General features: G+C 56.7%; 1 protein-coding gene across 1 annotated transcript in view; it reads right to left on the reverse strand.

Annotated features, from left to right (window-relative positions):
- Positions 1–7,602: 7,602 nt before the first annotated feature.
- The window catches only part of LOC309837381 (uncharacterized protein C16orf74 homolog), a gene marked incomplete at its 5' end in the record, with an annotated part of 30,533 nt that continues 21,775 nt past the window's right edge, over positions 7,603–16,360 (reverse strand). Inside the window, 2 exons of the mRNA XM_082677841.1 lie at positions 7,603–8,140; positions 11,038–11,150. Of these exons, the coding sequence (XP_082533967.1) occupies positions 8,082–8,140; positions 11,038–11,150 (172 nt within the window). The 3' untranslated portion in view covers positions 7,603–8,081. The remainder of the gene's footprint in view (positions 8,141–11,037; positions 11,151–16,360) is intronic.

Raw genomic sequence — 16,360 nt, forward strand, 5'->3', positions numbered from 1 at the left:
ACCCCAGAAAACAGCACGCTTTCCTCTCTAACCACCCTGAAACCTGCCCCATGTCAGGTTGTCGGGAAGATGAAATAAGGCCATACTTCAGTTCTGCTCACTCGCATGGCCTGGGAAGTTGTCTGTTGTTTATCTGCATTGGAAGCTGTCATTGCAGGCCTGGAGATTTCCTGCATTGTGTCATTTGTAAAGACAAATACTTTCAAAGAAAATAAAAGATCGCTCGGGATGCTGTGTGAGAGCACGTGACCACTCTGAACTTCAGTCTCTTCATCTGCAAGCGAGGTAGGAAGAGGAGTACCCAGGGGGGTTGGGGGGAGGGGAAGCCGTAGGCCACCTGGCCCCTCCTAAAATAGAAGCTCCCTCAGTCATCTGCAGAGAGTGTGTGCCAGCTTGTCTGGGTTTTGACTGATGCGGGAATGTTTTCCTGACTGGCAAATATCTTCTGCGTTTCAGATTGGGTGAGGCTTCCCTCGCTGATTTTCGCAAAACTTTTTGTAAAAGAGCAAAGGAAAAAAGCTGGCTGGAAAGCCGAGGTTCAGAGAGGCCTCAGCAGAATGGGCAGGAGAGCTAGCAGAGCCCGGTACCTTGGTGTCCTTATGGGTAAGGTGGGGACAGTGCCGCTGCTTACCTTGCAGGGCTGTTGGGAGAACGAGACAAGGGGGGTGCAGCTTTACACACTGCAAAATGGTGGCGTCCTGGAATCGCAAACTTGAGCAGAGACACCAGGGTCCTTAGGGGGCTTATTAAAGCAGCACAAATCACAATAGCCAGCAGGTGGAAATACCAAATGTCCATCAGCTGAGGGTTGGATAAACAACATGGGGTCCATACTTATTACGGAATATTATTCGGCCACAGACAGGAACGAGGCACTGGTTCATGCTACAACGTGGAGGACCCTTGAAAACGTTACACTGCATGAAGGAGGCCAGATGCAAAAACCATATATGATCCATTTACATGAACTGTGCAGAAGAGGTAAACCCATAGAGACAGGAACTAGATTAGTGGTTACCAGGGTTGAGGGAGAGGGGGATGGAGTTTCTTTTGAGGTGGATGGAAATGTTCTGGAATTAGACAGTGGTGATGGTTGTTCAACTCTAAACATACTAAAAACTACTGACTGAACTGTAAACTTTGAAAGGGTGAATTTTACAATATGTTTTATTATTATTAAATTATTATTATTCCTCAAGAATATTATTCCTCAAGAAAACTGTGATTTAAATGCCCCTCCCTAAGCTCCAGACCCAGGCTTTCTGACTCAGTAATCACACACTTTACACGCTCCCCAGGAAGTTCTTATAATTGCAAAACTGGGGAGGGAAGTGAATCCAGTCCGGCCCTGAGCTGCTCCCAGGATCCAGAGAGGACTCCTGATAGCCCATCCTCAGGCCTGGCCTCTGAAAGTCGGGGAAGGAGAGAGGGAAACAGACAAGAGGAAAAGTCAAGCGGGAGGGGGGATGGGGCGGTACTTTAGACGGGGTAGTCGGGGCCCTTGCACCATCATCTCCTGTTGGAACAGTGCCTCCCCAGGAAGCTAGATGACCCCTGTGGTAAGGAATTAAGAGGTGGGGACAAAATAAATCGGGATGGAGGGGCACATCTCCTGGGCAGAACTCCAGATGGTGTGATAAAGCTCATCACTCCTGAAGTGCGGGCCGCCCATGGCCACTTCCTTCTAAAGAGAACAGGATGGAAACAGGGAAAAACAGAGAAACCTGACCAACAAGCCCGCAGCCAAGTGCTCAAGATCAACATGAGGGCTTCCCTGGTGGCGCAGTGGTTGGGAGTCCGCCTGCCGATGCAGGGGACACGGGTTCGTGCCCCGGTCCGGGAGGATCCCACGTGCCACGGAGCGGCTGGGCCCGTGAGCCATGGCCGCTGAGCCTGCGCGTCCGGAGCCTGTGCTCCGCAACGGGAGAGGCCGCAGCAGTGAGAGGCCCGCGTACCGCAAAAAAAAAAACAAAAACATAAAATTAAGAAGTCTCCCCTCCAGGTTCCCCCGGGGCACCTAACCGAGTGTCCCCCTCAGGGTCGTCAGCACTGCAATACCTTTTGGTCACATTTGAATTCAGGCCACAGAACAGTGCTGCCCGAATGAGTCAGCAAGCCGGCCTCCTGGCTGTACAGCAGTGGGTCTTTCTGAAATGCTGGGAATGTCCCGTAGCTGTCTGATCCAGGACAGTAGCCACTAGCCCCACGTGGAAACTGGGCGCTTTCGGGGGACTGGCGTCCTCTGCAGGGGCGGGGCCCCAGACACGGGGCCCCGCCCACCAATGCACCTCGATGATCGTGGGGTTGAGCACATTGGGAGGGGCCCGTGGTCCCCCTGCACAGAGCATCTGTGTTCAGTCCCAGGTCCGTCTACCTCAGAGGTCTGAACCTCTGCCACGGGGGAGCGATATTCTTACAGCGAGGAGACAGTGGTCCAGGAAAACAAAGAATTAATTACAGCGAAGAATCGAGGAGGTGGGCGAGACCTTCCAGGGACTCTCGGCCCTGCCTGTGCAGGAGAATCTGCCGGATCCCCGGCCACACCTGGACCAAGGGAATCGGAACCTCCGGGTGGGGCTCAGGCCGAGGCCAGCCACTCTCCTGTGGTCTCCAGGGGACTTTAGGAGAAGCAGTGACTTGCCGCTGGTGGTACCTCCCATCTAGAATTACAGTCACAGCAGCAAAAGGGAAACGCAGAATGGAAAACACCTCCTCCGGAAAGTCTCCCTTCCTGGCCCCAGCTGAAAGGGGCAATGCGGTGGTACCTACCGAGCAGGGCCCCGATCATACCACAAGGCTGCTTCCCTACCTGGGAAGTACGGCTCCTCCTGGGACGTGGACACCCCCTGCCCCTCTGAGGTCTCCGAGGCAAGGCGACAGCATGAGCCCCGCAGGCCTGACGTCACCTGCTGTTTCTGGCCCTTGGCGGCTCCCACTGGTGGGGGCCCAGCCACTTCAACGGGTACCCGTTCCATCCTTCATCTCCTAGAGCCCTTGAGCCCTTGAGAGGTGGGCCGGGACTGACACAGGTGAATCCTCAGCTGCGTCTGATGCAGCCGTGTAGACAGCGGGGGCTCCTGCACGCAGCGGCAGTGTTGTTTCTTCTCACGACAGCCCTCACGGTGTTCTCTCTGTTGAGTGCGGTGACGAGTGGAGCAGGAAAGACAGGCGGCGGCCAGTTCTCCAGGGCTGCTGTGTAAGCTGCTACCAGGACCTGGACCAGATCCTGCGCCCAGTGGCAGGCTGTGTGAGGGATGCAGGTCGGGGAGTGACATGCGCCGATTCGCAGTTTAGAAAGAGAACTCTGGGGGATGGAGTGGGGGTGGGACTCGGTCTGGCAGCAGGAGACTCACCTGGAGGCTGGGAGCAGACGTCTAGCAGAGCTGTGGCACCTAGGGCACAGCCACGGGGATCTAGAGGAGGAACGGTCTGAAACCAGAGCCCATGAACTGTCTGCCAGTGTCCAGAAAAGCCAGGTCCGGGGGCGCCTCCGGACCCCACCCAGGTGACCACAGCTACCTGTGGCTCCACACAGCCTGGCAGTGTCCCCGCCGCCAGCCCCACCCCTGGGCCTGCGAGCCCCTCCCTGCAGCTCCCCGACCACCAGTGTCTGGCGAGGGAGCCATCCCGCCAGTCGCACGGTGCACGTCACGGCTGAGCCAGGGGCTCTCAAATGCCTCCGACATGGTGCGAATACACTCTTGTGTCTTTTTGCCATCTGCCGCTGTCATTAAAAACTTACATTTCCATCTGTTTTCACACTTTTCTCGCCTCCCAGCTTCCCTTCCCGGAGGCATGTAGCACGAATCCCACGCCGAGGACCCGAACGTTCCCTCGCCTCTTGGAATCTGGGAGCTTCTCCGCGACGCACAGGGGTTAGGGGTGACGGCCTTTGTGGGTGACCAGAGCTGTTAATTCCTCTTAGGTCGCTACTGACAGTGACCTCTGCCCCTCCCCCCACTCCTCCACACACACTTTGCGGGGAGCCACTTAACAAAACTTTTTTGTTGGTCGTTTTCATCTGTATGTGTGGCTTTGGCATTAAAAATACATGAAAAATAAACTGCAGGGCTTCCCTGGTGGCGCAGTGGTTGAGAGTCCGCCTGCCGATGCAGGGGACACGGGTTCGTGCCCCGGTCCGGGAAGATCCCACATGCCGCGGAGCGGCTGGGCCCGTGAGCCATGGCCGCTGAGCCCGCGCGTCCGGAGCCTGTGCTCCGCAACGGGAGAGGCCACAACAGTGAGAGGCCCGCGTACCGCAAAAAAAAAAAAAAAAAAAAAAAAAAAATATATATATATATATATATGTAAACTGCAGACATTAGTAACCATTCCCCCAGAATGTATTTCAGGAAGAACAGACTAGAGAAATAAGGATCAGAGAGCCATGTTTTGAGTTCAAAACAAGTTGTCATTCTAGACCAGCCCCGAAGAGACACCCACCCCCAGCTATATGGCATCCCTGACCTTTCATGAAGAGTCAAGTCCACGTAGAACCCAGCAACCCCACAAGGTCGTGACCACAAACTACTCCTGGGAGACCTCCTCAAATGCAGCTGTGCAAGTGTCAGCATAGTCACTAACATTCTAGAGGGCTCCTTAGACCCTGTGCCAGGCGTTATTCTAGGCTCTGTACGCGTGGTCATCCGCTGCATCTTCCCAACAAGCTAGTTACTACCCTCATCTGAAGACTGGGGGAAACTGAAGCTCAGAGAGGCCAAGCAACTTGCTCCAGGTCACCCAGCTGAGACGCGGAGCCCGGGGATGGGCCCCAGGAGGCAGGGGCCAGTTCAGGGTAAGGAGAAGGTTTCTGCTGCTGGGCCCCCGGGGCTCAGACCCTGCGGAACCTGGGGCAGCTAGGAAGCCGGGTGCCTCACAGTGTGTCCCCGGGCCAGCAGCACTGCCGCCCTGCGAGCTGGTTAGGGATGCACAGCATCAGGCCCTACCTCAGACCACCCTGCGACGGGATCTGGATTTGAACCAGCTCCCCACTGCGAAGCACTGGTTGCCTCACGGCCCCCACAAGGGACAAGGAAGGTGGGGAAGCTACCCGCTAACTCCCATCCACAGTGGGTGAGGGGTACTGCCAGGCGGCCCTGAGAGCCTGCACCCCAACTGCTCCTGCACCGACGGAAGCCCTTGGAAAGAAAGGTGCGGGTGCGGCGGCAGAATCCTGCTGGCACATAAAGGGGGGGCACTGCCCCTGCAGATGTGGTCCCAGGTACCCTCTTACCACCCACCCCACATTCACACCCTCAGTCTCCCAGACTCCTCACATCCCCGTGGAATTGTGCCCATTCCCCAGATGAGCAAATGGAGGCCCAGGGAGGTTGGTGACCTGTGCGATTGTAACTCCCATTTACTGACTGTCTGCTCTGTGCCAGGGACCACGTGGGGTTTTACGTAGATCATTTTCCTTCATCCACATGTGCACCCCACATGGGAGGTCCTGTTACCCTCACTTTTACAGGTGAAGAAAAGGTTCAGAGAGGTTGAACGGCTTCCCAAGGCCACACAGCACCATGCGACTCCGGCTGACACCCTTGCACCCCTAATCTTTCTCACGGCTCCTAAGAGGGATGCTGGGGCTGCAGTGGGGTCCCATGCCCCCTGATGTCATGCCCTAGAGCTTGCACGGAGCAGGCCCCCTACACCTCACCCCTCCCTCACGGGGAGACACAGCTTGCTTGAAGGCAGAGCCTCAGGGGCAGTGAGTAGCATCACGGAGTTTCCTGCAGCCTGGGGTGCAGATGTCACCAGTAAGGGTCCCCCTCCCTCAGCCGGCACCGTTCTGGGGTGCGTAACCCGGGCTGGCTTCACCAGGGCCTCCAGATTCAAGAGGCCCAGAGCCCAGGACTGGTGTGGGTGCCTGGGACCTCAATACCTTTCTTTCTCCAGGAGACCAAGGGGACTCGCCTGGGCCCTGCACGAAAGCCAAACCAGCACCCCAGGGCTGCACAGCCTCTGGCCGCCCCTCCACCTCGCCTCCAGCCCACAGCCCTCTTCCCACTGCCATGGGCGCTAATGGCCGCCCCTCCACCTCACCTCCAGCTCACAGCCCTCTTCCCATTGCCAGCACCCCAAGGCTGCACAGCCTCTGGCCGGCCCTCCACCTCGCCTCCAGCCCACAGCCCTCTTCCCATTGCCATGGGCACTAATGGCCGCCCCTCCACCTCGCCTCCAGCTCACAGCCCTCTTCCCATTGCCATGGGCACTAAGAGCCTTGGATGAAGTGGCAATGAGCCAGGGCAGGCTGCTGAGTGGGCTGGAGGCCTCTGAGTGGTGCCCAGGAGGTGTGTGGGCTCCTCCAGCTGTGGACGGAGCCAGCCCTCAGGGCGAGCACCCAGCCCCGAGACCCAGCATCCCCTGGGTTCCAGAGGGAAAAGGACGGGGACAAAGTGTCAGCGTCACATCCAAGCAGATATGAGGGGCACTGGGAATCCAGGCGGAAAGGGATGCTTTGCCTGGACAATCAACGAGAAATATGTGCTGGGAGGCAGCTCTGTGGGGATGGTAAGAGAACAGGGTCAGGGCCTCCCTGGGGGTGCAGTGGTTAGGAACCCGCCTGCCAATGCGGGGGACGCGGGTTCCAGCCCTAGGCTGGGAGGATCCCACATGCCGCGGAGCAACTAAGCCTGCGCGCCACAACTACTGACCCCACGTGCCACAGCTACTGAAGCCCGCAGGCCAAAACTACTGAGCCCACGCGCCACAACTACGGAGCCTGCACTCTAGAGCCCGTGCTCCACAACTACTGAGCCTGTGCTCTAGAGCCTGCAAGCCACAGCTACTGAGCCCGTGCACCACAACTATGGAGCCTGCACTCTAGAGACCGTGAGCCACAACTACTGAGCCCATGCTCTACAACTACTGAGCCTGTGCTCTAGAGCCCGCGAGCCACAAGTACTGAGCCCGTGTGCCACAACTACTGAAGCCCGCGCGCCTAGAGCCCGTGCTCTACAACAAGAGAATCCACCGCAATGAGAAGCCCGTGCACCGCAACGAAGAGTAGCCCCTACTCGCCGCGACTAGAGAAAGCCCGTGTGCAGCAATGAAGACCCAAACGTAGCCAAAAATAAATAAATAAATTTATATTAAAAAAGAAAAGAGTATGGGGTCTGGGTTCAAATTCTTACTATCTGATGGCCTTGGGCAAGGGATCTAAGCCTCTAAGTTCCTCAAGTGCCCCATCTGTAAAATGGGGATAATAATAGTGTCTATGCCGGGAGACTGGATTATTATTCCCAGCCCGTCTCTCACTCCCTTTAATAGACACGTCCATCCCTTCCTGTGCCATGGGACCGCCCAGCTCACCCACGTGGGGTTTGGCCGTGGGACTTGCTTGGCCCACACGCCCAAGCTGAGAATGCTCTCGCACGGCCTGGCTTGTGCTCTGTGCGTCTGTCACAAGGACGCACTCCAGTAGCTGCTGGCCACAGAATGAGGCGGCACAGGACACTCTGCAAATCAAGAGGCCAAGACCATCCAAAGACCCGTCACCAGCCGGACCAGCCCCTCCACGATAAGCGATTCTCTGGAGCCCACCTGTGTACCCGGGTGTGCACCACCTTCTCTGCCCGCCCAAGAAGCAGGGTCCACTGCTCGTTACACGGGATCTTTACTTACAGTGCAAAAAAGAAATTATAAATCACTTTTTGGACTGTTTCAATGTCGGTAAGACAACTTGTGAAAAATGAAGCCAGCCCTTTGCAAGAAGTCCTTATATGTGCAGACCTCCTGGGCACCCGTCTGCATGGCCCAGGCCGCTGGGAGTCTGTCTAGAAGAAAGCCTGTCCCTGGTACCCAGATGGCCGTCACTGTGCCTCGCGGTCGGCAAGAATATGTAGGCATCAGAGGTCCGGTCCACTCAACGGGGCCTGGGAAATGTCGTTCTGGACGAGGGCAGGGCCGCTTCCTCGCTCCTCTCGCCACGCCTCTGCTGGTCCAGTGCCGGAATCTCTCTGTCTTCCCAGCCAGCGTTCTCAGCACATCTGTCCCAGGCACCCCGGGACACGCCAAGCGAAGGGCAGCCAGGGAAGGATCCAGTGCAGGCAAATCCCCGACCCACGCGTGCCTTCTCCTCAGGCCTCAGGGTCTGCTTCTCCATCCTCCGGGCCCGACCCTGACTCCTCCAGCCAGACTAGGAGACAGAGGGGGGCGTCAACATCTGGATGGACCCCACCACCACAGCCAGGCCCCTTTCCCTGGGAGCTCTATGGCCGGTGCCTCTGGGCGCCTTGCTTTGTACCAACGTCCCAGCTCCCTGTGCATACGGCACTGGTGTCAGCCGCTTCTGAGAGGGGACCCCAGTGATGCTGGGTCTCACCTGGGTCCCACGGGATTTCCCACCCATCCTCTGCCCACACCCAGCACCGAGCTCCCCCAGATCTCCGGCTGAGGTCCCTGGGATTGTACCCCTGGCTTGGCCTCTTCTGAGTGCCTGTCTGGAGATGCCTTCAGGCCCGAGGCTGGGCGGGAGGTCCCCGCTTCTAGACGGGGAGTTGAGACCCAGAGAGAGGTGACCTTCCTCCAGTGAGCAGGGTAGTCTGGGCAGGGCAGGGTTGTCTCCAGTCCCTCGCTGTGGGGGGAGCCCCAGGTATCTGATCACCACTCAGAGCCCACAGCCCTGGAGGAAGTGCTGCCCTAAATATCGCTGGTGAGAAGACCAAGGACACAGGCCGCGTGCGGGCTGTGAAGTGAGGCCCTTGACCTTCCTTGTCACGAATGCTCACGGCCTCTCTGAGGCACAGCTGTTCTCTGTGAGACAGGGGAGCCGAGGCCTCGTTCCCAAAACCACACGCTAACGCGTGGCAGAGCCGGGATCCAAATTCAGGGTTTTGTGCCTCCGAGGCCTGTGCCCTTTCTCCTACACCTCCCTCTCTACATGGGGAAAAGCAGAGGGTCAGGCCTGAGCTCTGCCACCAGACAGGACAGGAGGGGTCCCCTGGGCTGGTCCCTCGGCACTAATCCACCCTGGGACTCCGTGGGCTCTCAGGGCCTCTGGGCTCTCACCCCGCGGACCCTGAGGAGTAACCATGAGTCTCCTCGGCACTCACACTGGCCCTAGGAGCAGGGAAGGTGGTTATGATCCCATCTTACAGATGAGAACACTGAGGCACTGAGAGAGAAGGGAGCGTAATGGCAGAGCCAAGGACCAGGGCCTCGGCTGCCCACACTCAGCTCTCTGATTAGACGCTGAAGCAGAAACCCAGCTCTTCTCCCACCCTGCTGTGTGCCCTTGGGTGAGTTGCTGTCCCTCTCTGAACCTCAGTTTCCCCAGCTATAAACTAGAGATAAGGGTGGTACTCACAGCCCACAGGGTTGGAGGGAGAATTAAATAAGATTTGTGGAAAGCATTTAGCCCAGTGCCGGGCACTTGAAAAGGTGACACAGGACTGCGACCAATGGCTATCACTACTGTGCATGGCCCAGCTCCAGTAACCACACGGGGCCTGGCCCGAGCCCGACGGCTTCTCCAGCTCATTCCCCCTGGTGGGCAAGCTGACATCCAAACTGAGAACTTCTGGAAAAGCCTCCCCAAGTCCCCCACTGTCTCCCACCAGTCCCACATCAGCCTTGAAGGCCCGTGTCCTCTGCAGGAGCCAGGCAGGGCTCGCGTCACGACGGTTGATTGGCTGAATGACGGTAGCCACTGAGACAGGGTCTAGCCTGGCAGTCCAGAGCGCGAGCTCCAGATCTCACGGCCTGGGTCTGAATCCCAACTCTGCCACGTACCAGCTGTACGGCGAGTGTCTCAACCTCTCTGAACATCAGTTTACCCATCTACAGAATGGGGATGATGAAAACGGGACCTAACTCAGAGTTACTGTGAGACCTCAAGGAAAAAATAATCATAATCAGTAAGTCCCCTACATACGAACCTTCAAGTTGCAAACTTTCAAAGATGCAAACGTGCGTTCGCACGTCCAATCACGTAAGTTAGTTCACGTGTCTGGCGTACATCGTCACGTGTGTGCATCCTCTACAAGTGGTTGTGCGCTTGTGTACTTTACTGTACAGAACTGTATAGAGTACAGCAGTACAGCATCCTTATTTCAAGCCCAGGATGTCCGGAAGCAAGTGTAGAAGCAGCGGTGATGTAGCAGGTACGGCACTACCCAGACATCGCTGGACCGTTTTTTTCAAGAGAGTAGCTAGACTTGAGTCCAGCAAGAAACCAGAACCTGTGCCGTCAATGTCAGGCACGAGTGAAACTGCAGCCGGCCCTCCGTCTCCTGTTGCTGACGGTCCTTGCCAGCCCCTGGGTGCCAGGTGTTGTGCTCTACTATTGTACTTTTCAAGGGACGGTACTGTACGATTAAAAACGGTGCCTTTATTTTTTGTGTTTGTTTTTTACGTATTATTTGTGAAAGGTATTATAAACCTATTACAGCACGGTACTATCTAGCCAACTGTGTTAGCTGGGTACCTAGGCTAGCTCTGCTGGACTTCAGGATGCGCTCTCGGAATGGAACCCGTTCGTGTGTAGGGGACTTACTGTATTATTCGCAACAGCAGCAATAAATCTGTTCATGAAAAATGTCCCACTGGCTCCGATAGTGTCCAGAAAGGGGCCGGGGGTGGGGACACAGCAGTTTGGGCGGCTCCCTCTCACCCTCTCTCTGGGAACGGTCCCATCCCTTCTCTCCTCCCTGCAGTGCGCTGCCACGGAAGGCGCGGAGATCGGCCACAGCCTGGGCGCGGGGGAGTTTCCAAGCCTGTCCTGTCCGGCTGAACCGCGGCGGCCGGCAGGACGGAGGCCCAGTTCCCCAGCTGCAGGGGAAGGCACCTCCGTCAGTCACCTCCGTGGGCCCGCCCAGCCCCATCCATCACTCGCCCGGCTGCCGGCAGGGGCTGTCTAGCTAATTACTTAACGTACCACTATTGCTGAGGCTGGTGCCATGGCGAGGGGCCCACGGTGGAGTGTACGCAGAGCCGAGTGTAAATTTTTAATAAACTGGGGGTGGGGGCAGACCCACAGCCCGGAAGGGGGCCCCCCAGACCCCCTGGCTTAGCACGGTGGCAGGGTGGCCTCACCTGCCCTCCGGGAGTCCCTCGGCAGGATCACGCCCGTGGGGGTCGGCGGGGTGATGATGATGTTGGGCACATCCAGGTGCTTGTCGCTCAGGACGGGGGCCTCATCGTGGCTGCTGCTGACACACATTTTTAAGCCTGAGAGGGCAGGCCGTGGAACACACACGTACACACACGACAGAGAGACAAGCATCAGTGGCTGCCGGGGACTGCCCCCCACTCCTGCCGGCCGCCCTTCTCCAGCATGGTGTCCCCACGCCACACGCGAGGAAACTGCGCCTCAGGGCGGCGCAATGACCCCTCCGACCCTGCGCAACTTGGCGAGGGCGTGAGTTTGCTTTGCTTTGTTCACTACTGTGACCTGGGTGTGTGACACGCAGTAGGTATTCAAAACATGGCTCTGAATGGATGAAACCAACCGGGCTTGAACCGGAACCCAGACCTGTCCGAATCATAGCCATGTGTGAAGTGACCTCTCCCACAATTTATTTCCTGAGAGAGTTTACGTGAGATCAGTATCGTTTCTTCCTTAAGAGTGATGAACGCACCGGAGAAACTGTCTGGGCCTGGAATTTTCTTTGGGCGCTTTGGTTTCTTTAATAGAGACGGGGCTATTCAGATTTTCTGTTTCCTCTTGTGTCCATCTGGCTACGTTGCATTAATCAAGGAATCTGTCCATGTCTTCTAAGTTGCTGAATTCCTTCTCTTCTCTCTCCCATAAACTCAGTCCAGGTAATCCAGCCCAGCCCAGTTTTCATCTCCAGCTGACATAAAAGTACTCTCGCCAAACCCCTTCCTTATTCTCCCCATCTGAGTCAAAGCCGTCACCATGCGCTGGAAACCAGAGCCTCGGCCACAGTCCTCCTGTCCTCCTTGCCCTCCAACCCTCCCGCCAGTTTAATCAACCACCAAGCCCGCAGATTCCACCGCCTTAATACCTGAGACATCCTTCCTCTCCCCCTCTCACGCCCCTAGCTAGCCTCTCCGCCCCCCTCTCACGCCCCTAGCTAGCCTCTCCGCCCCCTGGCTTACCCCTCGGCAGCCCGCCCTCCAAACAGCATCAGAAACAAACAGATCGTACCTCGCAGCTGCTCAGAATTCTCACCAGCTCTTGTCAACTAGCTACAGGCAGCATTTTTCCAAAAGTGTGTCCCCTGCAACACTGGCCTCCTCAGACTCCCTCAGGAAGGGGGCTCCATGATCAAATGAGTCTGCGAATCCCATCTACTCTGTCCTCTTGGAGAATCCCATGCATGTTAGACAATTAAAGGCTCTGAGAAGTCCTGCACTAAGGAAGCTGCTTTCACTGTGCTTCAACCCGGGCTTCCTGAACTTAAATAACCTTGATGTCTGTTTTTGGAGGGACACCTGTTACCATCTCACAAGACCATGAGTCATGAGATACATTTTGGGAAATGCTGATCATAAATTAGAGTCAGCCTCTTAGCCCAGCCTTCAGCCTTCACGGTCTGGCCCAAACTCGTTTTGAAGCTTCATTCCCTGCCACCTGCCCACATGCCCCGAAATGCCCACAGGCCCCCAAATGCCCTGGGCTCCCCAGCCCTTTCCTGCCTTTGCACAGGCCGCCCCGCCTGCCTGGAGCGCTCCTCGTTGCTTTGGCAGGGCGGTGACCTCCTACTGATCCTGCAAAAGCCAGCGCGGTAGGCTCTTCTGTGGGGGAAGATGTCCCGGGTATCTGACCCCGCTCCTTCAGTCTGAGGTCTTCCAGGGCTCATCTCACTGTATGGCAACGACTAGTTCTGTCCCCCTTTACTGTGCGCGGCTGGAGGACAGCCTCTACTCACTCAGCCATGTGTCCCTTGAAGCTAGCATTCTGCCTGGGACAGAGCAAGTAGGACTGCTTTCAATTTTAAATAAAAAACAACTTCAGGGGCTTCCCTGGTGACGCAGTGGTTGAGAATCTGCCTGCCAATGCAGGGGACACGGGTTCGAGCCCTGGTCTGGGAAGATCCCACATGCTGCGGAGCAACTGGGCCCGTGAGTCATGGCTGCTGAGCCTGCGCGTCCGGAGCCTGTGCTCCACAACAAGAGAGGCCGCGATAGTGAGAGGCCCGTGCACCGCGATGAAGAGTGGCCCCCGCTCGCCGCAACTAGAGAAAGCCCTCGGACAGAAACGAAGACCCGACACAGCCATAAATAAATTAATTAATTAAAAAAAAAACACAACAACTTCAGGCACTGCTGAATTGGGTAGTCACATCTTTGTCTCTGTGTCCCATCACTGCGTTTTTTTCCCCCCAAACAGCCCCAGACTGGATTGCATCAGCTCAAGTATCTGAGCACCTAGCCAACATGAGGAGCCGAGCAGTGGGGTGGCCTTCCCTGACCCCCACTGGGACAGTGCTCCTAAATGACCACTGTAGGGTTGGGGTGGTGGTTCTCAAGTATGTCCCCAACAGGTGGAGTCTAATTCCCCTCCTCTCCAGCACGGGATGGACTGAGGATGAATTCTAATGCCTAGAAAAAGAGGGATGGGATGGCGTGTGACTTCAGGAGAGGTCATAAAAGACACCGCACTTCCTTCGTGCTCTCGCTCTGGGGAAGCCAGCCGCCACGTTGTAAGGATGCTCAAGCAGCCTGAGGAGAAGCCCAGGTGGTGAGCCAACAGCCGTGGGAGGGAGCCACTTAGGAAGTGAGTCCGCCAGCCCAGGCAAGCCTGCAGATGAGACCACAGGCCCAGCCGACAGCTTGACTGTAACCTCACGAGACCCTCTGCGACGAACCTCCAAGCTAAATTGTCCCTGAATTCCCAACCCCCAGAAACTGTGAGATAATAAATATTTAAGCCACTAAGTTTGGGGGTGATTTGTTACGCAGCAGTAGGTAACTGATAGTCAGCACAGCTTGCCTGTCCTTGAAACTCCATTCCTATTTCCCCGCTAGGAAGCCCCTGTGGCCCCCTGAATCTAACAGGCTGGTTAGTTTTGTAGAAAGAGGCCACGTCCCCTGCATCAGACTACAAGCCCCTCAGGAGTACCCACCAAGGCCACTGCCGACCTTCTTGAAAGCCTTAGTATGCTGTTTCTTCCTGCCATCTTACACAGAAGCCCAGAATGTAAAACAAATAAAAAGAAGCCACTTGGAGGAAGCCCTCCTGTTATCACTGCACCAGTCAGCCTTTAAGGATCATTGGCCACGTGCCAGACACTTCCTCCTTCAGGCTTCATGGCTACCCCGTGAGATGCAAACTCACAGACTGAGGACCAGAGAGGATAAGAGCTTGCACAGCGGTGAACACCCAGTGCACAGGCAGGGGCAGGATCTGAACCCAAACCCGGGTCTGTCTGACTCCAAAAGCTTCTGCTTCTTGTAACCACGATCCTATAACAGAGCCAGGAAACTATCTGAAAGGTGCCTGAGAGTAAATATGTTTTACTTTGGGGGCTATGCAGTCTCTGTTGCAACTTCTCAGCTCTGCCACTGAGGGCAAACACAGCCACAGACAATATGTGAATGAGTGGGCGGGGCTGTGTGCCAATAAAACTTTATTTACTCAAATAGGAGGAGCAGCCAGCTCTGGCGCAAGGGCTGTGGTTTGCCACTGCCAGCTCTATAACACCCAGGGGTCGGGGAGTTTGGATCAGGGACATGCCTGACGTCCTAACAGGCAACAAAGGAACCTCAAAAGCCCGAGGCTCGTTAATGCCAAAACCAAAACCCAAATCCCAGACCTGGCTGCTGCTGCCGCCAAGTGACAGGTGCTGGGCGTGAGGAAATGAACGGAATGAATGAATGGGAAGTACTTGCCCAGTGAGCTGGGGCCAAGACGGTGTTCGGTCCCTGCGAGCTTCCTCTAGAATCATCCACAAAGTGCGTCTCGGGGAGCACCGGCCACAAAAGCAAGGTCTGGTTACTATTACCTGGAACCGAAGGGAGTCTCCCTGCTCGGTCTCCAAGGCCCCTTCCTCGGCGAATATTCCAAAGTTCTAAAATAAAAGGCTAATGGAGAAAAACCACACTCCTCCCAGGGCCACCATTTGCATTTTAACATGTTCTGGGAGCTCAGTGACAAAGCCCACATTCTTCTGTTGTGGCCTCTCCCGTTGCGGAGCACAGGCTCCAGACGCAAAGGCTCAGCAGCCATGCGCGGTATGTGGGATCTTCCCGGATGAACCCGCGTCCCCTGCATCGGCAGGCGGACTCTCAACCACTGCGCCACCAGGGAAGCCCCAAAGCCCACATTGTTAATCAGGAAGCATCAGGTCGCTTGGTGGGCCCTGGAGAGATGCTGGAGGCTGAGAGGAGAGAGGGGAGGAGGGAGGGGAGGGGAGGGGAAGGGGGGAGAGGGGAGGTAAGGGGGAGAGGGGAGGTAAGGGGGGAGGGGAGGGGGGAAGGGAGAGAAAGGGGGAGGGGAGGAGAGAGAGAGGAGGAGATGGGGGAGGAGAGAGGAAGGAGGGAGAAGGGAGGGAGGGAGAGAAGGGGGGAGGGAGGAGGGAGGAGCGGGCGGGAAAGGAGGGGGCCAGGACTCCTGCCCCTCTCAACCCCCCAGGCCCCCCAGCCTCAGAGCAGAGGTGGCTGAGCACGAGGAAGCAGCTCTCAAGAGATAAAGCCGACTTTAGGGATTAAAAACAAAAGCCAGCCTTGCCCCAGACAAGAAGCTCATTTGTGCTAAAGCCAGAATGGTTATTTGTTAATTATGTGCCCGTCTCAGGCCAGTGAGAGCCCATTTCCTGAGGGGAAGGGCTTGGCTGGGATCCCAGGGGGCAGGGCCCCAGGAGGGAGGAAGCAGGGCCCCAGAGCCGCTGAAGATTTTGACTGGGCATGTGATGGGGGGCTTGCATAGGAAGCCTTCCGGGCTGGCAGCTGTCACCCGCCTCAACCAGGCCCTGCTCTGGGGCACACGCCGTCTCAGTTGTGGAGACGGAACAAGCTGGGCCTGAGCTCTCTGGCCTCCTGGCGCCCACTTTCCCACGGGGGAAAGGCAGAGGCTGTGATGGGAGGCCAGGCCGACTGCCTCTGAAAACCTGGTTCGGCCCTTGCCCATGCCCCGCTCCTGGGCAGTGGTTTTCCATCTTGGCTGCCTACTGCGGCCACCTGGAAAGTTTAAAAAATATCCCGGGGTGGGGGGGGACCCTGCTTCCAGGGGGCCAGATTTCACCGTGCTACACAGGCCACCAGGACTTTAAAACGTTCCTGGGTGACTCTGACAGCAGGGCTGGGACCCCCCGAGCTAGGGCACCGGGGAACACACGGCTTTCCTCGTATCCACGGCTGGAAAAATGGAGCTCTGATACCAATCTTGTAGGAATGAAATACAAGGTATGGGGCGTGGGGCTGCCCAGTGTGGGAGAAGTGGCCTGGGGTC

Source organism: Grampus griseus (genome assembly GCF_964374135.1).
Source record: "Grampus griseus genome assembly, chromosome: 19".
Classification (NCBI taxonomy): Eukaryota; Metazoa; Chordata; class Mammalia; order Artiodactyla; family Delphinidae; genus Grampus; species Grampus griseus.